Here is a 25,076-nt window from a genome sequence, read left to right as displayed (position 1 = left end):
CCTTTTTCTTTCCAGTTCCATGGATCACCCCCCATTAGCAACCTCAAGGAAAGTTCTTGAAAGAAAAACATTCACATGGTCCCGGCCCCCTCCCTGTCAGGACACCTCCCCCGAATGCCCCTGCTTCTGTTGGTGGTTGGTTCTCTCGTGATTGTCCCTTTCTCCTCCAAGTTGAAACAGGGGCTTCCGAGGGCCAGCCTGTGTTGGAGACCTGGTGCCAAAGGGACTTGGGCAGCTCATGGCTAAGCTGTCAAGGCCCATGGTCTCCAACACACCATGCTGTCTGGTGCAAATATGATGAGTCACATTTGTCATTTAAAATTTTCCTGGAGCCACATTTTAAAAAGTAAAAACCAACAGACGAAGTTAACATAATGATATATTTATTTAACCCAGATGTCCAAAATATCTTTCCAGCATGCTGTCAATATAAAACGTTATCAATGAGCTATTTTACATTCTTTGTGGTATTGGTTTTTCTTCTTACCAAGTCTTTGAAACATGGTGTATGCTTGGTGCTTAAAGCCCACCTCAATCCAGACACTAAAGTTTCATCAGCAGGACTTAATCTGTATTTAGATTTCATAAAATTTACTATGGGAAAGGTAGATTTGCAGGTCAATGTGGCTCGAACATTTCAGTGACGTTTTCCAATGACTGGATTGAACATCAGTTTTTAAAATTCAATTTAAATGAATTGAACTGAATAAAATGAAAATTTCCACCATATTGGATAGCCCAGCACTACACAATCCTCCATTTCAGACAAAACAATCTCTAACATGTCCAGATTTCTATATCTCTGCTGCATTTATACATAAAAACTCTTTGCATATGATGAACCCACCCCTGAACTGAGGGAAGAGGACAGATTTCCCATCTATCTCCATAAGATGTTGGAAGTTGTACAATGTAGTGGTTTAAAAGAGTGGCTTCTAGAGCCAGACTGCCCAGGTTCTAGTTTTGCCTCCAATACTGACCAGCTGGGTGACCTTGGGTGACTTACTTAACCTCTCTGTGTTGGAGTTCTCTCTCCTATGCCACTTCACCGAGGAGTTGTGAGGATTCAAATAACCAGTACAGCGGATAAAGCACAAGGCTACCCTCTATAGGGGCATACAGTGAGTGCTCAACAGACGTCATCTTTCATTATATATTTTATTTAATTATAATTGAAGGACAGAAGGACTAGAAGAGACCAGAAAGCTATCAGCCTGTTGTTTTGCAAGTGAGAAAACAGGTCTGGGGTGTATAAAAGACCAATCCAAGGTCACAAAGAAAACTAATGATAGAAATCAGCTGAGACCCACTTCCTTAATGCTCAGCCCGGTGACCTCTCCGCTCTGCCTATGCTGATATTTACAGGAGAGGAAACACTCTGGCCCACTGAGCACCTGAGCTCTTCATTTCACCTCCCAGGAGCAAGGATGGCTCTGGCTGACATGGCCACACCATCCGCCAGGGCCTCTCTGCAGGCTCGGGGGAGAAGAATGTGGGGACGGTTGACTTAAAACTCATTGTACCAGTGCTGCTGGATAGCCTTGTATCCCCAGGAAAAAAGGCCCATTTGTTTCTTTGGAGACCTTTAATTTTCATTTAATTGTAGATGTTAAAAATTTAGAGCAACAAAAGGAGAACGCCAAAACTCACTGTATGGGTATATTTCTTACTAGTGTTTATATTTTTCTGAAGCTTTTTTTTTTTTTCTGTAGGAGAGATTGGGTTTCATTTATGTATATCCTTTTAGCATCTCTTCTGGGCAAGGCACTGTGCCAGGTGCCAGGGATATGGGAGTGAACAAAATAGAAACTAGAAACAGTCCCTCTCCCCGTGGCCCTGAGAATCCAGCGGGATAGATGGGAATCCACAGTTCATCACCCAAAGAAACGTACTTGTATGTGGCCGGGGCCACAGAGGGAAAAGGTCCCAGGGTTCGAGGAGAGGGCAGAATGGGGGACCGAACTCAGGCTCCCTCTAGGTCCCGGAAGACCTTCAGAAGCTTGAAACCAGGCTGGGCGGGGGCAGGGGCTGGAGGGGAGAGCGTAACCGTTTATAGCATTCCCCACATCATTAAAAACTCTTTGTGAATATAGTTTTTAAAGATTTTATGTATTTATTTGTCAGAGAGAGAGGGAGACAGAGAAAGCACGCACAAGCAGGGCAGAGGCAGAAGGAGAGGGAGATACGGGCTCACCGCTGAGCCCCAAGCGGGACTGGATTCTAGGACGCTGGGATCATGACCTGAGCCGAAGGCAGATGCTTAACCGACTGAGCCACCCAGGTGTCCCTTTTTGTGAACCTTTTTTGCAAATACTTTAAATGTGGATCTTCCTAAGCAATCCCCCACATGCTTTTAAGATAATTCCGTTGTCTCCGCTTGGGAGATTTGTAATGTTTTTACTATTAGAAATGACAGGGGAAGACTGTCTACCGGGCAGTGTCTCTAAGTCTTGGCCGCAGGAAGGTCCCGGGAGTCATCTCATTTCATGTTTATGATGAGCTGCAGTGGGGAGCCTATTGTTCCCGGTCTGCAGCGCGAGTGCCCAGCGCTAGGAGACATTAAATGATCTGCCTGAGTCACACGGTTTGAGAGGGATCCAGCTGGAGAAAGGAATCTAGAACGTTCCAGTTCTGACATGTGGACTCTAATCTCTATGCAGCCGTCACGGTTATTTCTGGAGGACAGGTTCCCAGAAGTGAAACTGCTGGCTCAGACGGGCTTTGTTTGTTGCTGCGGTCCTTAGGGCTGTTGACTTACGGGCTCCCGACACCCCACACGAATGTTAAAAAGAAAACATGCTTGGTGGCAGGGGATGCCTGCTAGGCTCTGCACGCTGGTTCTCCCTGTGGGGCCCTCCCTCCGCGTGGCTGTAAGTCCACTCTGTGCACCCTGCCTTGCCCCCCAAATGCAACCCAGCAGCATCCCTCCCACATCAGCCACTCGGCAAGCGTTGACTATGTGCCTATGCTTTCCTGAGCACGTCTGTTGGAGCAGGGGCGGCAAGTGCTTCTCCCACCCCTGGATGGCCATGCTGGGTGTGGTGTACAGGGCCCCAGGGCGGTGTTCAGCTGAGCCCCTGACAGCCCCTGACAGCTTCCCCGCCAGCCAACGGGGGCCTCAGCCTCTCCTTCAGTGTTGATGCCTCCTTCCTTTCCATGGAATCCCACGGGCCTGGGAGACACTAGAGGATGAGTGTCCCATTTTCTTAGGCTCCAGGCAAGGTGACTTCATTTCTCCCGTCCTCACTCACCTCCGTCTCATGTCCCCTTGGCATCTTGCCCAGGCTACCCAGTCCGAGGTCCTGTTCTGTTCTGCTTGGGGCTGTGGCCTGAAAAGTTGCCACTCCCCTGGGCTGGGGGGAAGCTTTCTCTTCTCCCATGTGGACACCCACCCCTGCATTTCCTATCCTTTGCAGAATGGGGGGCACAACTCAAGATGATTTTCTGGGGCACACAGGATAATGGAACTTAGTAGATGAATTTAGTATTGAATAATGCATGGTAAGAAAAATATTTAGGGGTGCCTGGTGGCTCCGTTGGTTGGGGTTTTTCGACCATTGCTTTAGAAAAGTTGTAACAGACTACATTTTCTTCTCTGTATCTTGCTTCATTCCTCAACATAGCATGGGAATCCCTCCAACTGGTGTAACTCCAGTTCACTCTTTATAAAGGCTACAGAAGCTGACATGCTGTAAATGGACCATAATTCATTCCATTTTCCCAACGAATGAGCACTCAGTCTATTTCCAGTGATTAATTATCTGAGAACCATGGTCGCTTTTTTAAAGCAATGAACACTTAAAAAAACATTTTTTTAATTTATTTGCGGGGGAGGCGCAGAGGGGAGAGAGAATATCAAACAGAGTCTGGGCTGAGCGCAGAGCCTGACATGGGACTTGATCCCATGAGCCTGAGATCATGACCTGAGCTGAAATCAAGCATCGGACACTTAACCAACTGAGCCACCCAGATGCCCCTGCAATGAATGTTTCTATATTCAAGTATCTTAACGCTGTAAAGCAAATTCCCAGGAAAAGGTAGCGGTTCCTTTTTAAATAAATTTAGTGCATCAAAAAGTGACTCAATCTAAAGAAAACTGTAAAGTATGCAAGCCGGCAAAGGCAGTAATGCTCCTGGGGGAGCGCCCATCCTACATTGGGCCCTCGGGGAACAGAGGCCCGGATGGAAGGGGAGGGGAAGGTAAATTCTGCTTTTGTTCCTATAGGCACAGGGCTCAGAAAACACAAATGCCGGGATCCCTTCTTGGGATGGGGACAGGAAAATGCCTGTGACCCAGAAAAACAAAAACAAACCCCTGAGTATGCACAAACAGCTTTGGTGACAGCTCTCCTTGCAACTGATGGTTCCTGCTGGCTCCTCCATCAGTCAGTCAATCAACAATCACTGAGGTGGGCATGCGGGGTGGGTGAGGGGAGGGGACACAGGGCTGGTTCAGCCTTGGGCCCTGTTCTCTAGAGTTTTGTGGTCTAGCAGAAGGTGCGTAAGTTTTCACCTATAAGAGAGTGGTTCCCCAGACCCAGAGAGCCCTCCACAGAAACACACACACGCACACACACACACACAGACACACAGAGACACTCACACACAAATGGTCACAGCTATGCACTCACACGCCCCAACACAACCACACACACATGTGCAAACACACTGCAGCCAGCACCCTAGTCTCCCCCGTGCCCACCCCGTGCGTGGATTGAAAACCACTCTGGGGCTCTGGGGCCGTTGCTGTGGGAACCGGGATTCTGCCATCCTAATTTGTGGGCCTCTGAATTCTTGCTCTGAATATTGCATTAGCCATGGAGTCTGTGCTCTGAATTCTGAGTCCCCTCCAGGGGGTCAGCCTGGGCAGCCAACCAGGGAGTTGGTGAGGACAGGCAATTCTAGGCCTGATTACTTTCTGTCTGAATGATGGAGTGGCCCCGATGGATGCTTGTAGGGGAACTGCGCCAGCCGGCAGGGGTGTGGGCGCTCCTGCCAGCACATTTAGGTTTGAGCGCAAAGTATCAGCTCGGGGTGGGGGGAGGGGCTGAGACTAGTAGCAGCCACCAGAGCCTATAGCTTCTCTCCGTTAGGCCAGGCCAGGCTGGGCTCAGGTAACAAGCACAGGCTGAAATCTTTATGGCTTAACCCCACAAAGGTTCACTTTCTGGTTTTAGGCTTTTTTGGGTTCTTTTTTAGTTTGGGGGGATTTGGGGGGCACCCAGATCTGAACTGGAATACAGGTTCACTTCTTATGCAAGATTCTAGCGTGGCCAGCATCCCCCGCCCTCTTGCAGTCGCATTAGGGCCTCAAATAGGGGCACATCTGAGAAAAAAGAGATGGAGGACACTCACCACCTCTTACCTCCATCGACATGGCAGGGAGCACACGTCCTTCTTCCCAGACAGCAATGGCCCCGCCTAAGTAAGAGACCCTGCATGCAGGCGAGCTCCTCTGGGAGCACCACGGTCTCTGCCATGGTCCCCTCTTTGTGCTTCCACTCTGGACGGTCCCTGCCCAGTGTGGAGCCGATCCCCTGGAGACAGTTCAGAACCAGGTTCTGCTTCTTGCTGAGCTGGGTGGCCTCAGGCCATGGACTGGTCAGGGACCCACGAGGAAATGGGTGGCACGATCAAGATAGGAGCATTTGAAGGGGCTTATTTACAAAGGGTGAGGTCCGCAGGAACTGGAAGCCAAGGAGCTCTTGCCACCCAGGGCCCAAGGAGGCGAGAGCAGGGAGTGGTCAGTGAGACCGGAAGGAGAGAGTCAAGGCGAGGAGCCACCACCTTCAGTGGGGGACCTCACAGAGAAGGAGTCAGGGGAATGAGCACCGCCACTCCCCTCTCCTCCCTCCCTCCTAGGTCCGCTGTGGCTCCCCATTGGCTGAGCCAAACTGAAACTAAAGTCCAAAAAAAAAAATCAGCCCATCATGGCCATGTGGACAGAGGCTCTGGAGGGAAGAACAGACATCCCTTGGCATAGGAGATGGACTTCTGTCTTTGGGCCTCGCTTTGCGTTTGTAAAAAGTGAATGTTCCTATCTAATGGTGTGGTTGAAGGGAAATGGAATGATACGTGCAAAAAACACATGTACTGGCATGTGTTTGGCCCTCAGTGACTGTGAGTTTTTCTGTATCTGAAAGTGCTGTACAGCGGGATGGTGCCACCCCAGGATGCACCAATTGCCCTAAAGTCTGGCATGAGTGTCTCAAACAGATTTCCCAAATGAAAATGTTTTTCCTAACTATATTGTTTCCTAACAATAACCCCCATTTTGGAGCTTCTGTATGTCAAGGATAGTACAGACATTGACTTCTCTTAGCAAAACACAACTTCCTTAGGTGTTGTGGCCAACAAACTGGGACTCTGGCCGAGAGAGGTTGGTAACCCATCCATGGTCACTCAGCCAGTAAGTAGGTCTGTCCCCAAAGCCCACCATTGTTCCTCCACTCAGATCTCCGAGTGCATTCATTCAATTCAAAGACAAAGTAGATGTGGCAGCAATAACAGAGCTTGAGAATTTCCCTACCCTGAATGGAGGCAACTCTGCCCGAGGTGTTTCAAAATCCCCTGTAGCCCCTGCTCCAGAAAGTGGCCCTTAACCTTCAAGGGGCCTCTGTGCCCTCTACCCCTGAGCTTGCTCACCCACCACGCCTGCTGCTGGTTGCTTCCAGGTCACCCATCTCCAGCACCATCTGACCAGCCCAGCACCAGCCAAGCAGAGAGCCAGCGCTTGGAGCCAGGTGAGGAGAGAATCTTTCTGGGGGCCCGCAGCCCGCTTATGGAGACCAAGCAGATGGTGTCCCGGGTGATGGGAAAGGGAGATGACTTTGAAGGGATCAGGGAGGCTCCCTAACTTCAGACAACACTTCTTCCTGAATCAATGCCCAAAGTGCCACAGTTCCATTCACTCTGAGAGCTTAAAGCCACCATTTTCAAAAAGCCACTGATCAAGGGTCACATACGCAGGGGCATAAGGTTCAGTGAGCCTTTTAAAGGGATTTGTTGCGAACAAGCTAAAGGACTCTTGGTGCGGGTGGGATGCGTCCTTGATTAACTCAACAGATATCTATTAAGCTCCTCCTCTGAACAAAGCTGTGCGCCACAATAGCTGCCCTTAGCCCCCTTCTCCTGACTCTAAGGAGAACCAGGTTCAGGCCTAAAAGGGGGCTCAGGGATGAACCAGCCCAGCCCCATTTTGCAGATTGGAAGGCTGAGGTCTAGAGCCCAGGGGATATTGTCCAAGATAAGGCAGTGGCGCCCCTGGCAGCCGGGCATGCCCACTCCCATCCCTGAGACCTGCTGTCCCGATGGGTGGAGGCCTCAGCTGGCATCCTACACCTCCAGGACAGAGGCTCGGAATCCGCCTGGTGAATGGGAGCAACCACTGCAGCGGGACCGTGGAGGTCTGGCTCAAGCTGTCCTGGGAGCCCGTGTGCGGGGAGCTCTGGGACAGCCTGGCCTCTGAAGCCGTGTGTCTTGCACTGGGCTGCGGGGGGGCCTGGGAAACCACACAGCCCACCTTGCCGTTTTTGGAGAAGCTGCCTGGGCCAGGCGTGGGGAACTCCAGTGGGGCCCCAAACTCCACGCTGGCCCTGGCGCCCGCCGTCCTGTGCAGAAGTCCCGACTGGAAGCTGTGCAAAGTGGTGGAACATGCGTGCAACAGCAGCGGGATGCCGGCCAAGGTCACCTGTGCAGGTACCCGCGGACCGCCCCCTGCGCCCCCTGCGCCCTGCCCGCCCCACCCTCAGGCCTTCAGCCACTGTCCCTCACTCCTGTCCCCAGTCCTCGCCACTGCGCCCAAGCCTTACCCTCCAGACATTCCCCCATCCCCCACCCCACCCCAGTCGCAAACAGAGCTGGTTCCCACGCTGGAGGACTGCAGCATTGCCTCATCTCCACTCCAAGCACGTCCTCTGATCAGGCCCCAGACCACTCCCCTACTAGATCTTCCGTTTGACCACTTGGGTCCCCAATCCTTACTGGGTCTCTGGTCCTTACTGGTCCCGCGCCTTCTCTCAGATAGGACCTCGATCTCTGCCCCTACCTCCCCCGTACAGGTTCCGCAGTGTCCCTTAGCATTGTCACTTTCCAGCCCCAACCTGCTCTTCAGGCCCCGCCCACCAGGTTACTAGCCCCTCCCACCAGCGCCGGCCGCCCACCCATGGGTGTCCAGCTCCGCCCCCAGGTCCCTAGTTCTGAGGAGTTCCCCACCTCTGCCCATCAGGACCCCAGTCCTAACAGGGCTCCCCAGTCCTGCCCACCGAATTACCCGCTCCTCTCATTGGATCCACAGCCGCCACCCTCCCCTCCTCAACCGCCTGCTAACCCTTGCCCCTCCTCCCGCAGAGAACCGCGCCCTGCGGTTGGTGGGCGGCAGCAGTCGGTGTGCAGGCCGCGTGGAGATGCTGGAGCAAGGCCAGTGGGGCTCGGTGTGCGACGACACGTGGGACCTGGAGGATTCCCACGTGGTGTGCAGGCAGCTCAGCTGCGGCTGGGCGATTCAGGCCGTGCCCGGCTTGCACTTCGCCCCTGGCCAAGGACCCATCCACCGGGACCAGGTGAACTGTTCAGGGGAAGAGACCTACCTGTGGGACTGCCCGGGCTTGCCAGGAGACGGGTACTGTGGCCACAAGGAGGACGCTGGCGTGGTGTGCTCAGGTCAGCAAGAGGGGGGTGGGGGTCAGAACCTCGGGGCAGCCCCCAACCCATAGGGAAGGTCTGGGTGCAGGGGAGGGATGGCCCCTGCTGATGTGAGGTCCAGTCCCCCAGGGAGGGTAAGATCCAGGCAAGCGCAATCCGAGGGACAGAACCTGGGAAAGGAAGCCGGGTGGAGTTTAGAGGTGGCGGGGGATCCAGAGTTGGAGGGACAAACCTGTCCACCTCCTGGAGGAAACGACATGAGAGGGGAGACTCTTCCCCAGTGCGAGTTGGTCACCTGATTCAGAACAAGGGGAGACAGATGCAGTTCCGGTCCGGTGAGACCTTCTCTTAAATGTGCGTAGGAATGGGGAGTGGGGGTCTCGGGAAAGATGCATTCTGACTCAAGAGGTCCGAGCAGAGCTTGAGACTGCATTTCTCACACGAGTCCACGCCATGCTGACGCTGCTGGTCCGCGGCCCACAGTTTGAGTAGCCGGCCGGCCTGCCATGCCGACCAGAGTGGGCAGAGCAGATGGGGGGGGGGGGTTAGACGGAGGAGGGAAAGCACTCGGGATCCAGAGGCAGACCGGCTGCGGGCGTTTGCATTCATGAGTCCGGTCTGGTGCGGGGTTCGGCCCAAAGCACCCCGACCTGACTCTGCCCCCGTGCCCCACCTCTCCCCTGCAGAGCACCAGTCCTGGCGCCTGACTGGGGGCCGCGACCCCTGCGAGGGGCAGGTGGAGGTACATTTCCGTGGGGTCTGGAGCACAGTGTGTAACAGTGAGTGGTACTCACCGGAGGCCCACGTGCTCTGCCAGGCCTTGGGCTGTGGCACCGTGGTCAGAATCCCCAGCGGGCAGCCCCACTCCCTGCCGGGCAGAATGTACTACTCCTGCACGGGGAAGGAGTCCACCCTGTCGGATTGCTCCTGGCGGTTCAACAACTCCAACCTCTGTAGCCAGTCAAGCGCAGCCCGAGTCCTCTGCTCAGGTACCCCCTCCTCCCCGCCCCCGCTTCACCCCCTCCCCCAGATTTGCACCTGAATCAGAAGCCTGAGAACTTGCACTAGGTCAGGAATGACAAGGGTGCCCACATTAGAGGGGCCATTGTTTGCCGGCACTTACCACGAGCAGGCAGACAGGGCTAATCAAGCAGGTCATTCTTGCCCACAGAACCTCAACTCAGCCCCCAGATATTTACTAAGGCTTTATCATATGTTAAGCAGTGGCCTCTGTTGACTGGAATTGGCTCAGGAGATGAAACCAGCTGCTGTGCCAGGGCTGGGCTGGTGATCGTAGGTGGGTATAGGAAAATAATATTGGGGGACAAGAGTCTGGAGCCCCGATCACGTGGCAGGCCCTGGGGGAGCACCTGATACCTCTTCCCTCATCAAAGCCTCATGTCCACGTTATGAATTGGATCCTGCCCTATTTCACTAGATCTAAGGGGGCATGGGTATGTCACACTATTATTATTTTATGTACCATAAAGGGCAAAAATGCTGCCAAAATAAAGTCACAGCATGTCATCGATTGTAGCAATTGATGTCATCTCCCCAGTTTCAGAGATGTTAAAATGTGTTAGACCCAAAGAAATATGGCGTTAATGTCCCTGTGGAGTTGAGGCACGTGGCCGTGAACTCCTGCTGTGTCGCTCACCCAGGGGGAGGCTTCCGTGCCATGAGTATGTGGACACCGATCCTAGCCATTCCGCAGGGGAGCGAGAAAATCAGGGAATATCTACCAAGGGACTTTGTAAGCTCCATGCCTTCCTTGCCTGTGAAATGATTGTGGTAATGATCCTCATGTCGGCTTCGCGGCTCCCAAGGCCAATGGGAAGAGCGAACCCAAGACTTAACAGAGAAAGGGATCTGTGGTCTGTAGCAGAGTTTTACAGAAAGAAGAGATACTTCTTTTTATTACCTCTTATTCTAACTAAAGAAACTTCCCAGCGTCTAGTCCATGAGCTCTTCCTTCTTGTTGAGGGGTGGAAAAGGCAGGTTTCCTTAACTATATGCCCCCCCAACGGCCCTGCTTCCCATGGAACTATGCCCATCACTCCAGGTCATGTGTCTGTCTTGTTCAGTGTCTAACACAAGGGCTGGTGCACAGTAGGTGCTCTGTAATATGTGTTGAGGGCATGACCTGTGCTTTCTGACAGGCTCCCGGAGTCTGCTCAACCTGTCCACTCCTGAAGTCCCTGCAAGTGTTGAGCCGGTCACTGTAGGTGAGCGTCACTTGTTCTCGGTTTCTCAGAGAGGTGGGTGCATGCGTGCAAGTGTGCACATGCGTGTGAGTGTGTGTGTGCACCTGGGAGGGGCCCGGAGGTTGATTCCCCATCCCCCAGCTCCAGACCATGGCCCCCACCCTGCTGCACGGCTGTTTTGGTTCTCTCCCCTCACCTTCCTGCATTGTCAGAGCCCCAGCTCCCCGAATCCTGGTACTTCACGGACAGGAGCCCACTCTCCTGTCAGCTCCTGCTCAGGGGTGGGAGGATAGAGCTGAAGAAAGCCCGAGCTGGTCTGGTCTGCCCCTGGCCAGTGGCAGGTGCACCAAGGGTAACAGGCAGTGTGTTTCTCACATCCCAGGCACTGGCCCAGAGCTCTCCCGACACTCTTTCCTGGCCCTGTAACCCTCCTGGCGTCCCCATGGGGGAGGTCTCCTTAGATCCCTTACACAGAGAAAGAGGTTCAGGCTCAGGGGGTGAAGGCATGGCCAGCCAGCATTGGCTGGAGTGTGCACCACGCTGTCTGCCTACCAGCTGCGGCTTGGTCGCTTGGTTGCCTCCCAGGAAGACTCCTGAGGCTCAAATTCCAGCCGTGCCTCCCACTAGCTGGGGATGGTGGGCAAGTCTCCACTTCTCTGAGCCTCAGATCCCATGACTGTAAAATGGGAGTGATAATCATGGTAGCTTTCTCCTAGCGCTGCTCTGAGTCTCCAGTGAATTAATTATTCCTTTTTTTTTTTTTTTAAGATTTTATTTATTTGACAGAGAGAGAGAGAAATCACAAGTAGGCAGAGAGGCAGGCAGAGAGAGAGAGAGAGGGGAGGAAGCAGGCTCCCTGCGGAGCAGAGAGCCCGATGTGGGGCTCAATCCCAGGACCCTGAGATCATGACCCAAGCTGAAGGCAGAGGCTTTAACCCACTGAGTCACCCAGGCGCCCCTGAATTAATTATTCTAAAACCCTTGGAACAGGGCAGAGTTCGCAATAAGCCGTGTCTGAGCATTAGTTATTCTCTTGATTATTGAGTCCAGGCGTGGAGCCCTTCAGCAACCCCAGGATGGCCACAGGGGCTGGCCCAGGTTCACGGGCTCTATGCCATCCCCTGCTTCCACCAGAGGAGGGTGGACGAGGGCTTGGGTGTGTGGAGTGGAGGGGCACCTAGTCCTGACAGAGAACCTGGTTGTGGATGAGGGCACAGAGAGGGAACAAAATGCTGGGCATGGCACAGTCTGTAGGGAGCTCCAGCCAGGACCACAGGCACCCGCTGGAATGCTCTCTCTCACCGAGGTCAGGGCAGGGAGCCCATCTCCCCAGACCACACTCTATCTAGCCCTTGGCCCAACAGCCCTTCCCTTAACCCTGGTCCTTCTGGGCCCCCATTCCCTGTATCCCCCACAGCCCAACCTCTCTCGTGCACCCACTTCCTGCTGCTAAGTCCAATTCCCAGGCTGGTCCAAGTCACCCCCTTGGCCGACGGAGAGGAGGGAAGAAAATGAGAAGGAGGGGGTCATTTCTGGGGAGGAGCAGACACTGTCCCCAGCCAGGGAGTCAGGGCAATCTCATCCCTCTGGCCCCCTGTGATGCTGTCACTACCCTCCGTCCAGCCCTGTGGGCCACATAGCCCAGGCCTTATTTCCTGAGCAGGAGGTGGTTCCCGTCTCCCCTCTGACCAGGGCTCCGTGCACCTGTGCCCTGCAGCCTCTGTCCAGGCTTTGGGCTCTTTGAAGCAGGGATACAGCTGAGAGAGGAGATAGTGAGCCACACCAGGGCTGCAGGGCTGGGAGGTCCAGAATCACAGCCGTCACCCCTACCCTCAGGGAATACAGGTCTTGTAGGAAAGAGGCATCCAGGGCACAGAAAGGAGATCTTGCTCTCCTGATGGCCTGTTCACTGCCAGAGATGTCCACAAGTCACCTTCTCTGGGAAGCCAGCCTTGGTCTGCCCCCCAGAGAAGTAGGTGCCCCTTGTAGGTCCTCATGGTCGCCCATACCTCCTCCCTGCAAGTGTGGCACCATAGTGGATTGAGCCGACATATGGATCCCTCCACTAGGCAGCGCCCTCAAGGCCTGTGATGCCGATGTCACATTGGTATCCCTAGGGCTTAGAGGGCACACAGTAGGCACTCAATAACTGTTGAGCAGAAAGAGAGAGCCCTGTGGGCTGGTGGCCAGGGGAAAGTTTCCTTCCGTCAACTCTTCATTCACTATGCATTTCTTGAGCACCTATTATAGGCCAAGCTCCTAAAAGCAAAAAAGAAGAGGGGTGGAGGATAGGTCCAAAAAGGAAGAGGGTGAGCTGCAGAGAGGCTGGAGAGGCAAGAAGGGCAAGGAGAAGTCTATGTCCATTCCTCTTTCTCCCTGACGTGGGGTTCTTGCTTCCAGAATCTTCTGTGACCGTGAAAACAGAGGACTGGAAATCACGGGAACTAATGCTCCTCATCCTTTGCATCATTCTGGGGATTCTCTTCCTTGGCTTACTCATCTTCACAGCCATCATCTTCTTGAAAGTTAAGGGGAAATACGGTAGGTTCAGAGTTCTGGGAGCCACGGGAAAGACGCAGAGAGGGAAAGAAGCAGGCCTGAGGTGTGGCCCTCTCAGGGGGAGGTGGGCCTTGTGGGACTCCAGCAGGAGTGGTCGTGATCCAGCAATGGCCACCCAGCCCTGGCCCCAAAGGGCACCTCCTGATGGGAAGGATTTTCTCACGTGCCCAGCAGAAGTGGTCCGTGCATGGAGGGACCGACCAGACTCTGGGTGTACATGAGTGTGTGTTTGGGGTGAGGGCTGAGGAGGAAGGGGTCTAAATGAGAATAGGACCAAGAAGGCTGAGACAGAGCAAAAAATGACTTGTAGAGTCTTTGGCCCTCCTCCCTCAGCCCTGCCCGTAATGGTGAACGACCAGCGCCTACTCAACACCACCCCAGATGGGATCAACAGTTATCAAGATGTTCCCATCACCATTCCCAAAGAAGAAGGTAAGATGTCACCCACCCTGGGTGTGGGGAGGGTTGGGGAGGACAGGAAGGGTATCCTTTCTGGAGGGTTAGTACTGTTTAGGTCAAAACAGTAGCCCTGCTGGAGAGGAGACCTTAGCCAGCCCACTGGGGCCTGTGTGGGACCTTGAACGTGTCATGTCTCAATCTGGGCCCTGAGGGGCAGAGGACCTTCCAGGGTAGTCATTCCAGGCTAGGCTTTGAAGAGTTCTGGAACAATACAGGCTCAGGGCACTTCTCAGAGGACAGTTCCGCCCTGCTCCTCGGCTGGTAGGTTTGGGACAGTATGACCCCTTCCAATGGCCCGCCCCATCGGCCTTCCTGCAGAGCCCCATCAAGATTTTCCTGGAACATAATTTTATTTCATATCTTCGGAATGAACGAAAAATGGAATCGGTCATCCATCTTTTACAACATGGGGGTTTGCGGTTCTTGCAATTCTTGTAAAGGAACTTAGTCAAGCTCAGTCACATTTCATTGTGACTGTATGAAGTCACCCGTATTTGAAAGCATTCAATGACAGGAAAACCAATACAAAACTCAGCCAAATAATATAAACATCCCCCGTGCATGGTGTCCAAGTATTCAAGGGGAGAATATGAACACAGAACCTTGCCCGCAGGTTGGACTCAAGGCACCTGCTCTGTGACTATTACAGGTTAAGGGTTAGGAGCGACACTGCCTGCCTCTCTGGGCAAGGCCAGGGCCCCCTGGTGCCTGAGTTCCTTCAGCTGTAAAATGGGGACACGGATGTATGGACTTCATAGAGTCACTATGAGATCCAAATGAGATGGTTTCTTAAATGTCAGAACAGAGCCCTGCATGCGATGACGGCTCTGTGTTTGGGAAAGAAACAGATGTTAATAGTTCCCCGTGTTTGAAATGGGTGGGGGGAGCTTGGAAAACCCAGGCTGGATGGTCTTGTACAAGACGGGCTCTCCCTGCCCCTCTGTCCCTGGTCGCTACTCCCTGCTGCCTCTCCCTGTGCCTTTCTGCCACCACCTGGCCACGCCCCCGACTCTGCTCTCTCCCCAGTTCCCCAGCTGCCCATCCAGGTCCAGGCCCCACTTCCCAAGGACTCGGACTCCAGCTCGGACTCAGATTATGAGCACTATGACTTCAGCGCCCAGCCTCCCGTGGCCTTGACCACCTTCTACAGTGAGTGCCTGGGCCGGGGCTCCCCAGGGGGCCCACCTGCCCCAACCAGGGAGAGGGTCCTGTTGGCTGAGGGCCTTCAGTGGGGTCCACCTCATCACCCCTGCGTGCCCAGTGACCTAGACATGGTCCTGCACGGAAGCTTTCCAAGTGCTTTGTGACCCTAGAGACAACTCCATGTCTCTAGCCTCATTTTTTTCTACCTTTGTCTTTGGCCATGTGGGGTCTTCAGACCCGCCCCCGACCTCACCTACAGGGGGCTGCGTCTGTGTCGGACCAGGAAGTCCAGGAAAGAGCCACACTCAGATGGCTTCTCACGTGCTCACACCCCTTCTGTGTCCCATCCTGCCCCTCGCCTCAGCCCTCCCCCTCCCTTTATGGCCAGCCCAGCTTGAGCCTCTTAGCCGGCTTTTCCAGCTCTCCTCCCTGCCCGCCGGGGATCGGAGCAGGACAGACGGAACTCAAGGCAGGGCCCCCGCAATGCCAGAGGTTAGAGCAGAGAATCTCACACCTATGGTGTGACTCCTTTGGGAGCTTGTCCAATTCTTCCCAGCTCGCCCCAGGACCCAAGATGTAAGTTGGGATGAGAGTTTGACTGTGTGTGACCGAAGCCCCAAACGGCAGTGCCCTGAGCAGTCGGCAGGGCCCCAGGCTCCGGCTTTCTTGTTGTTGTGCAGTCCCTAGGACCTCGCCCTCCTCCACATGGTCCAGAATGGTTCACTGCCATGCCCACATCCTGGGCAGCAGGAGGGCAAGGGAAGGTGGGGTAGGGCGTACCCCAAAAGGCAGGATGCCAGAGACACTCACATCACTCCCACTCATAGACACACACACACACACATACACACACACACACACAGGCCAGAACTTACACACACCAGCTGCAACAGAGGCCGGCAGACAAAGCCTCCGTCCTGAGCAGCTATGTACCCAGATAAAGGCCAGAGGCTCTCCCGCTCCAGGAGGGGAGAATGGATATAGGGGACAGCTAGCCGTCTGTGCCTCACCTGCTGAACCAGGGCCTCTGGGGCGGGAAATGAGTAATTCCATCAGCCACGCCATGAAGCAGGTCCCGAGAACCTGCTATTCCACGCCCAGGCCTGTAAGAGGCAGGACCAAGAGTCCAAAACCCTACAACCCTGTGACTCAGATTCAGTGGTACAGGCCCAAGAGCAGACTCCAAGATCCCAGACACTCAAGTCCTTACGACGCAACAAATGCACGGCATCTTCTCTGTTCTGAAGTGAGGGTACCCCAGAGCCTGGGAGGAGAGGTTTCCAGACCTTCTGGCTTCTGCTCCAGGAAGGATCCTAGATGGGGCACTATCTGCCCAGAACCTCCGGGGCGCAAAGCCAGGACTCGCCCTGTTTCCTTAAGCAGAAGGTGGGGTGGCTGCCTGACCCCAGGCTGGTTAGAGACTGGTCTAGAACAAGAGCTGGGGGTCTGATGGCAAATGCTAAGCCCCTCTGCACCCCTGGGGTGGTCCTTGCACACTGTTCAGCCTGAGGGCACTGTCCCAAGTCACCGTCTCAAGTCCGGGCTCCTGGGAGGAAGAGGTAGACCTGCACCCCTCCTCACCACCCCCCTGCTTGTAGATTCTCAGCGTCACCGCGTGACGGAGGAGGAGGCCCAGCAGAACCGGTTCCGGATGCCCCCCTTGGAGGAAGGTGAGTGGGGCCAGGGAGGGGCGCATGGAGACAGTGATAACAGCTCACCCCGACAAATGCCAGTGGGAACCCCTGTCCCTCCGTCCAGCAGGTCCTTCCTGATTCTAAAAGTTCCTCTTGGCAGTTAGTTCTTCCTTGAGTCTAATTGAAAGCCCTCTGGAGGCATTGCTGCTGCTTTCCTCACCATTCCCCCTTTCCTGGGCCAGGACTGGAAGAGATGCGTCCTTCCGAGATCCCACCGGTCGGCACCGGACACCACACGGCAGACGCCCCATCCGTGGGCTCTCAGCACCGTCCCAGGAGCAACAGTGGGTCCAGCACCTCCTCTGGGGAAGATTACTGTAATAGCCCCAGCAGGAGGATCCCTCCGTGGACGCCTCAGGTGTTCTCTGCGGAGAGAAGCCCCCTCGTGGAGCAGCCCCCCAGCCTGGAGCTGGCTGGCTCCCGAGGTACTTTTTCAGGTAAGCTGGGCCGAGAGGATTCCGTGCACACCCCAGCATCCCCCCCACCCCCCCGGGTCCTACAGCCGACCTGGCCGGAGCAAGCATAAAGCCGGGACGCCCTGAGCCAGGCTGAGTCCAGGATTCTGGCCCCGGGCTCTGTGGCCCCTTGCTGTGAGACCTGGGGCAAGTCTCCACCCCTCTCTGGGCCTTCATTTCCTCAGTCACGGTCAAGTCAGGAACTTGACTCTTGTGAGCCATCAGAGCTTCCCAGCTCTGGCAGCTCCCGCGCTGCGCTGGCTGTCTGCAGGCAGAGAGTGACCGGCTCTGGGTGTCTCTGGCAGGGCCCTCGGCCGATGACAGCTCCAGCACCTCCTCCGGAGAGTGGTACCAGAACTTCCAGCTGCCGCCCCAGCCCCCCTCGACGGAGCAGTTCGAGTGTCCAGGTGCCAGCGGCAAGGGAGGTGGTCCTGGAAGGGGGAGAATGGACAGGAAGTAGGGGGCGTATGCGTGAGGGAACTCTGGATCCACTGGATTCATTAGCCCAAGAGGGAAAGTAGACAAGGAAAGGGATTTTTTTTTTAAAACAAGAGTATGAGGATGTAGGAAAAATGGATGTGGATGGGACAGAGAACGTTCCAAAGAATGCCTTGAGAGGAAGTGAGCTCCCCATTAGTAGAGGCATTCAAGCAGAGGTAACCGATGGCCCCTTGGGGGAGACTGTGGTAGCAGGCAGTGTGCCAGCAGTCAGGTCGCCCGTCTCCTGTGAGCGTGGAGACTACAGCCCTAAACGGCACGGCGGAGGCTCTGCCTTCTGGGCTGACATTCTAGCAAGGGAGATGGTCACGAACAAGATGCCATGAAGGGGGTCTGGTCACTGCACCTCACACAGCATCGCAGGGGAGGGCTGTGTCCCATGGGACAGGAGGGGCCGTGACCAGCCTCCCACTGACCCGAGCCTCCGGCCACACAGGGTCCCCCGCCGCGCGGCCTGACTCCCTTGACAGTGAGGACTACGACGACATCGGTGCAGCCTAGGCTGGGCCCAGCGAGACCCCAGGGGGCTCCCTTCTGTGGGACTCCTGCTCTCCCTGCCCCCACTCTCCCACCCCGCCCTCCCACATCGTCCCCCAGGGGTTCACAGGCCTTCCCTGGAGAGATCTAGGGAAAGCGCTCACCCTGCCCTCACCGCTCAGTCTCCATCCATCAAACAGAAGCTACTGGCCCAGGCCTCCCTCCGCCCCAAACAGCCCCAAGGTGGAGGGTACTGCCTCCGGGAGGTAGTGAGCTCTCTGTCTCAGGGATGGATGAGCAACCTGAGCCACTTTTCAGCGGCTGCGAGGAGGGGTTGTACTGAATGACTCCTGAGGCCCCTCCTGATCCTCGGCCATCTGAGCCTCAAACAGCTCAGGGCCCGGAGGTACTGAGCGAGCAGAAAGGGGCCCCATCCCGGGGCTGCTCACCGGACTCCCTCTGGAGACGCTGGGAACCCACCAGAGCACAGCCCTTTTCTGCACGGACAGGGCCTGGACAGAAGATCCTTACTTTGAGCTTCCTGTGGCTTCCAAAGATGCCCCAGCCCAGCTGCCCCAGAGACGCAGAGTCGGGCCCCCAGCCCCGGCGGGAGCAGAAGCACAGAGTCGTCTGCCAGGAGGGGCCCAGAGGCTGCACTAAGCCCCCGTGCTCATCTGTCTGCTTGGACTCCTGGGAGCTTCCCCAAGGAGCACGTGACTATGCTGTGTCTCTCCTGGAGCCATGGACGTGTCCAGGCGGCCTCCAGAGAGAGGCCCAAGGGCTCGGAGCCGGCTGCCAGTGTCCTGGTCTGAGTGTCCTGAGATTAAAGTCATTGCTGAATAAAACTGGGCCATAGAGTGACACGTCCTTGAGCTTCTACAATGCCCAGGCCTCTGTGTATGTGTTTGTGCATGTGTGTTCATGCGTGTGCCTATGCATATGTGTGTGTGTGTGTGTGTGTGTGTTGTAGGGGTAGCCCTATCCATCAAACTGGAAATGTTAGGGACCTGGAAACCTCCCATGGCCCAGGGCCATGAAAAATGCTGGGGACACAGGAACAGGAGGACACGGGGCCTGCTTCCCTGGAGGAGGTGGAGGAAGACTCACAGGCCTGTGCGTTCAGCGGCCGGCTCCCAGCCTCTTCTCTGCCCCACTCAGGCCCTGGCTCACTGGCTCCAAGAGTTTCAGAGTCATGCCGGGGGATTTGTATGCCCAGAGCCACCTGGCAAAGAATGGGTCCCAGGCCAGGAGGAAGGAGCTGGCAAGGAGGCGGGCGTATGGACAGCAGGGATGGGCTAAGGTTGTGTCCTCCTCCATGGGCTCTGAGGCTGGGAATTCAGCCCGGCTGCGAAGGCCAATGCCCAGCTCTGCCTTCGGGGTGAGGGCTGGGGGTTGGGTTTCCCCAGAGCAGGCAGGTGCTGGAGGAGGCCGGGCTCTGGATCCTGCCCTGCGGGGCTGAGTAAGGCCCCGTTTTCCGTTCACCTGTCCCAGAGGTGGAGACTAAGCTCGCGCTCCCCAGGGCAACCGTCACAGGATGTGGTTGCCGGCGATGGCCCCCTTCTGGCCCTCTGCACCCTCCCCAGCCAGGCCGGGGGATTCCTAGGGGAGGAACCAGTGCTGGGGTGGCGGGGGTGGCCTGGCGTCCCAGGATGGTTTGCGCAGCCTTTTTTGTCAGACCGCCGGGGTTTAAATCCTCTCTGTGTGGCCCACTGGCAAGCCACTCGACATCTCTGAGCCTTTGCTGTGAGGTCTGTCTGTGAGGCAGGCACCGCGGTGCCACACAGCTGGTTGCGAGGCGTAGAGGCTTAGCAATCAATGTTCTCTCTCGGTAGAGGCGAAAGAGCTACTTGAAGGGAGAAAGAGAAGGAGAAGAGAAGACAGCCAGCGATCCCCAGAGGGGTGCCCGTGCACTGGTGCTGTTTGGGGAGGCACGGGGAGCATCTCACTTTCCAGATGAGGACACAGAGGTCTGGGAGGCAAAGGACTTGTCCAAGGTCACTCAGAATTAATAACTGAGTCCCCAGTCAGCGCCCCCTTCCCTTCCCCCTCCCCCGGGGCTCAGACCTGGAGATGGAGACACCTTCTGAGCTCTCTCGCAAGCCACCTCCCCTTCCCTGGCCTCCTCTCCACCCACCGGTCTGAGAGAAAATGATAAACTGAGACACCGGTCTGAGAGAAAATGATAAACTGAGACAAGTCCTCCCTTGCCCCGGGGGCCTGGCTGCACTTCCCCAGGGTCACATAAGTCAGGGGCACTTTCTGACAGCTGCTGACCAGAGCCAGTCCCCTGCGTTGGGTGATGGGGGCTGCTCACAGACAAGGCCTTTCCCAGCCATGACTATGCCTCCAGGGGACTCAGACCATTGCTTCTGGAGCCAGACCCTCTGCTGGAGGTGGACAGGCAGAGATCAAGGACATCAGCTTTGATCCAAAGGAGGGAGAACAGGAGTTGGGCAGGGAAGTCCCAAACCTAAGCAGGTGTGCTCACCTCTACTCTTATGAGACCAGGCATTATAAAGGGCCTCTAGGATCTAGGAGAGGAAACACCAGGATGTTAAATGGGTGTGGCAGCTGAATCAATTTCAGAAACATCGATGGGGCAGGGGGCGGGGGGCTCCATCTGAGCAGGGAGGCCCTGCAGGAATTTTATGGCTCTGCAAGCCAGTGAGACAATGAGCCCAGGGAATGGCGTCCAGGAGAGCCCCTGACCCAGCTGGAGGGAGGCCATCTGGAAAGACCTTTATCTGGGGTAGGGGTGTGGGCAGTGTGTCTGAGGTGGGTTGTAAAAGATGAATAGGAGTTTGCTGTCAGTGGGAAAGGGCATTCCAAGTCAGTGGGATAGCATGGGTAAAGATAGCACAAGAAACCAGGTAGCTCACAAGGTAAAGGGTGGTCCAGCCTGATAAGAGCAGAGGCTGAGAACAGTCCGTTCTCATACTGGCTCTATTTTGTAGGTAAGAAAACGGAGGCCCAGAGAGGTTAATTAAAACACCCAAATTGCACAGCTAAAAAGCGACAGCTTTTCTGTGCTGTCTGGATTCAGAGTCTGAGCATTAACCATGGTACTTCCAACAGAAACCTGTTCCTGCCCCTGTGCCCACGGGAGCACAGCTAGAGCCCCAACCTAGCTCTGAGGTCTGGAGACACTGGCCTGTCTGTCCACCAGCAGCACAGACACGCTGGCTATAGGGATTCTGGGCTCAGGGATGGAGACTAACTCACAATCTGGGCCCCTCTATGGGACCATGGTCTACGCTGGCCCTGGAGCATGAGAGGACAGAGACCGAGCCCTCGCCGTGGGGAGACACACAGACGCCAGCAGCTGTGGTGTGCGTGGGTGCAGGGGTGGCAGTGATGGTGGCCATGAGGAGCTTTGGCTACCTGCCAGGCATACGTTATTGCACACAATCCCCCTACGGGCTCTCGGAGAAGGTACTATCCTCCCTACCCTGTAAGTAAAGAAACGAGGTCCAGAGAAGCTAAGTGACCAGCCAGAAGCCACACAGCGCGGCAGGTGGCACAAGTTTTCTACCTAACTCCAGAGCCCCGTGTGGAACCACAGCACTGCACGATGGGGGCCTCTCATGGGCACATTTAACCCACACGCCCTTCCCCGTATGTGCTCGGCAGCAAAAGAGAAAGGAAAAGAACAGTGGAGCCCACAGCCCCCCTCAGTGAACAGACACGGAAGGGAGGAGGGACGTGGGAGCTGGGGGGCCCTCTCTTTCCCCAGAGCGCCTGGGCATCTCGCCACTTTAGTCACTAACAGCTCGACTTGCTCAAGCACAGTGAGCTTGAACATGAACCCGTCCCTTCATCGGGGAGATCCAGCGCGGGAGGGAGCGCGGTCTCTGTTGGAGACATGCAGGACGGGCTCAGACACCAGAGGCTTCCTCAGGGAGCCTGCTTTTCCTTCCCCGCCTCCCTCGCGCCTTTCCTCCCTCCACTCCCTCTCTTGGAGGGAGACCAATTGGGGCTGGTCCCCAAGCACTGATGGCCTTTCCTCTTCTTTCTTTTAAATAGTGAACAGTTGCCTGGTTCAAAACTCCAAACAGCACACAAAGGCTGAGCATGAGAATCTTGTCACCCCTCTCCCCTCGCTCTTGCCCCTCCCCAGGTAAACAGGCTGGTTTCTCTGCTGCAAAGACAAGCAAATACGAGTGTCTCTTGCTTCCCCTCACCCCTGCTTACTGAAGAGAGAAAGAAAGAGAGAAAGAGAGAGAGAAAAAGGAAGGCGTTCTAACCACACCCCTAGGCTCCTTGCTCCTACTCACTTCCCAAGGCATGCCAGAAAATTCTCCTGAGGGATTATCAGAAGTAATGTTGGCCACATTCAAGGTTTGTTCCCCATGCTAGCCAAGCTCACAACCTCTGCTTCTTGTGCGACTCCGACACAGTGCTCCAGAGGGTTGTGTAGACAGAGCGGAGGAAGCCACCAGCTCTGACAGTTTGCTGGGGAGAGCAGGACACATTGGAGGATGAGCAGGAGTTCTCTGGACAGGAAAGAGAGTGAGGGGCGTTCCCAGCGGCAACACGGGCCAGCATGGTGCTTGTTGGGGGGAGGGGGGAGGGGACAGAGAGTCCACACGTGGGAAAAAACCCTGGGGAGCATCTCCGAGAGTCTATAACCTTAGCCAAGTCTTTGGTCATCGTCCTCCAGGTGCTGGGGAGTCCTGAGGAGTTTCCAAGGCAGGGAAATGATTGGATGAGACGGATTCTCTAGAAAGATCGCTGCTGGGGCGCCTGGGTGGCTCAGTGGGTTAAGCCGCTGCCGTCGGCTCAGGTCATAATCTCAGGGTCCTGGGATCGAGTCCCGCATCGGGCTCTCTGCTCAGCAGGGAGCCTGCTTCCCCCTCTCTCTCTGCCTGCCTCTCCATCTACTTGTGATTTCTCTCTGTCAAATAAATGAAATCTTAAAAAAAAAAAAAAAAAAAAAGAAAAGAAAAGAAAAGAAAGATCACTGCTGCGTTGGAGGGAGACCAATTGGGGCTGGTCCCCAAGCACTGATGGCCAGGACTGGGGTGGGGTGGCTGTTGGGGAAGGTGGTGGCCGGTGGCCACGTACTCAGGAGACGACTTTCTTACATGGCACCTCCAGCCACAGTCATCCTGTGACAGTGACATTAACGCAGGTCCCATCCCCCAGTACTTACTATGCATCAGGCGCTGTTCTGGGAATATTCCAGGTGCTGATGCGTCAGTGCTCACAGTGGCTCCGTGAGCATCATCTCCATCTCATGTAAGGAAACCCAGACTTAGGAAGGTTCAGAGTTTTCTGCCCGGGCTGGCAACTGGTCATGGTGTGGCCAGACTCTGGCCACCACTCCACGTGGCCTCCCGAGGTGGGAAGGGCCACGCCAAAGGCTCATGTCTGTGGTTACTGACCCGATGCCCAGCCAGGAGCGCTGTACCCTTCATGCTTCAGACCTCTCAACTCATGGCGTCCTCCAGACCTCCAGGAGAGCCTGAGGGTGGAGGCCAGGAGGAGGCTTGGGCATGATTCTCCTCCCAGGGGCCCATCTCCGGTCTGTTCCCCAGGCTGCAGAAGGTGGTTCTGTGGGGGCATGGGCTCGGGCTTCCCTGCCATGGCTGGGCATCTCCTGTGGGCACCCCACTTTTTCCACTGGAAACCTCACCCCCAAGGCACATCTGCCAAGCCCAGCTGAGGTTCCCATCCAGGCCCACCGCCCCCTCTGCAGTTTCCACTTCTACGCCTCCCTGAGACCCTCCCGACGGTCCCCGAGGTGGGCAGAGGTGGCCAGAGCCCCGCGTGGCCGCTCGGCATGGGCCGCACTTGGCCATGCCCCCAGACCCCAATTCTGCCTTTGTAAAGATGGGATGGAGTCTCCAAAACGGGGAGCAACAGGGGAGACCCGTCGAAGAAGGGATGAGTTCAAAGTAGCCTCAGTGGAAAGTTCATCTCCCACCACATCCTTCAGCTGTTTACCAGTTTGACGCGGCTCTGGCATCCTGACATGAAAAGAGGCTCACCCCTCACCAGCATCACTGAGGAAGGACCGAAATAGCAGCAGAGGAAGACAAAGACGAGGGAGACGGAGGCAGGGAGGAGAGAGAGGGTGCATGATGGACAGGGAGGAAGGTAAGCGGGAGGCAGCGTGCTGTTGTGCAGACAGTGGGAGAGACAGCAAGGTCAAAGCCTCCTCCATCCCCCGTCACCCCCCACCCGCCCCAGAGCTGGGCACTGCCCTGAGTCCCTGACCCATGCAGGGTCACTTACTTCAATCTCAAGGGCTCTCAGGGCAACAAGATAGTCCCTCTCCTTCCAGGGAAGAAAACTAAAGCCCAGAGAAGTCATAGAGCTTGTTCATGCCGCCCAGCTAGGACCCAGAGGAGGGACAGTCAGTAGGGGCTCCCGCACGTAAGCAGGAAAGAGAAAAGGGAGAAAGATGGACAAGTAGAAGGCTGGAGAATGACGGGGACAGTCTAGGGGTGCAGGGACAATCGTGAAGCAACTTCTCTTAGAGAGGGATTGCCCCCCTCCCCGCCACTGACGGGACCCTAGTCCTGTCCTGGCTGAAGGCAGGTACCCTTTCTGGCTCCTCCTGCCCACCCGGGCAGAGGAAGAATCGTCCTCCAGGACCTTCACTGTCTTCTGAGCAACCCCCCTGCCTGTGGGGTCTTCTGCACCCCTCCTCCCCCTGGTCCTCATCCCCTCCAGTCCCTCACAACAGCGAGAGAAAAACAACCCAAGTCTGTGCTCACAAGCACGTTCCCCCATAGGTCTGTGAGCCACACTCCACTGCCCTCTGGAAGACAGAGGCAGGGGTCCTACTTCCCTCCAAAGCCTCCCCTTTGAGGCACGGCCACCCCTCCCATGGGCCTCACCCAGACCCCGGGGCCTGCCATGGAGGCCAGTGGGGGCTGCTGTCATCTGAGGAAGAGACGCTAAGGTAGCTGGAGTCCTCACCCTCCAACCTTCCTGTA

The 25,076-nt window shown here is 55.7% G+C and overlaps 1 protein-coding gene across 2 annotated transcripts in view; it reads left to right on the top strand.

Annotated features, from left to right (window-relative positions):
• The window catches only part of CD6 (CD6 molecule), a 38,379-nt gene extending 19,390 nt beyond the window's left edge, over positions 1-18,989 (top strand). Inside the window, exons 2-13 of one of the 2 annotated variants that reach the window (XM_059404664.1) lie at positions 6,675-6,743; positions 7,348-7,698; positions 8,350-8,661; positions 9,330-9,632; positions 10,803-10,868; positions 13,248-13,388; positions 13,740-13,838; positions 14,892-15,014; positions 16,607-16,678; positions 16,885-17,139; positions 17,463-17,564; positions 18,092-18,989. In XM_059404664.1, coding sequence (XP_059260647.1) covers positions 6,675-6,743; positions 7,348-7,698; positions 8,350-8,661; positions 9,330-9,632; positions 10,803-10,868; positions 13,248-13,388; positions 13,740-13,838; positions 14,892-15,014; positions 16,607-16,678; positions 16,885-17,139; positions 17,463-17,564; positions 18,092-18,156 — 1,958 coding nt within the window. In that variant the 3' untranslated portion in view covers positions 18,157-18,989. The remainder of the gene's footprint in view (positions 1-6,674; positions 6,744-7,347; positions 7,699-8,349; positions 8,662-9,329; positions 9,633-10,802; positions 10,869-13,247; positions 13,389-13,739; positions 13,839-14,891; positions 15,015-16,606; positions 16,679-16,884; positions 17,140-17,462; positions 17,565-18,091) is intronic. The other variant, XM_059404671.1, reaches the window with a different exon arrangement.
• Positions 18,990-25,076: the final 6,087 nt, after the last annotated feature.

Source organism: Mustela nigripes, chromosome 1 (assembly GCF_022355385.1).
Source record: "Mustela nigripes isolate SB6536 chromosome 1, MUSNIG.SB6536, whole genome shotgun sequence".
In the NCBI taxonomy this organism is placed as follows: domain Eukaryota; kingdom Metazoa; phylum Chordata; class Mammalia; order Carnivora; family Mustelidae; genus Mustela; species Mustela nigripes.
This window is presented reverse-complemented; position numbering and strand designations above follow the sequence as displayed.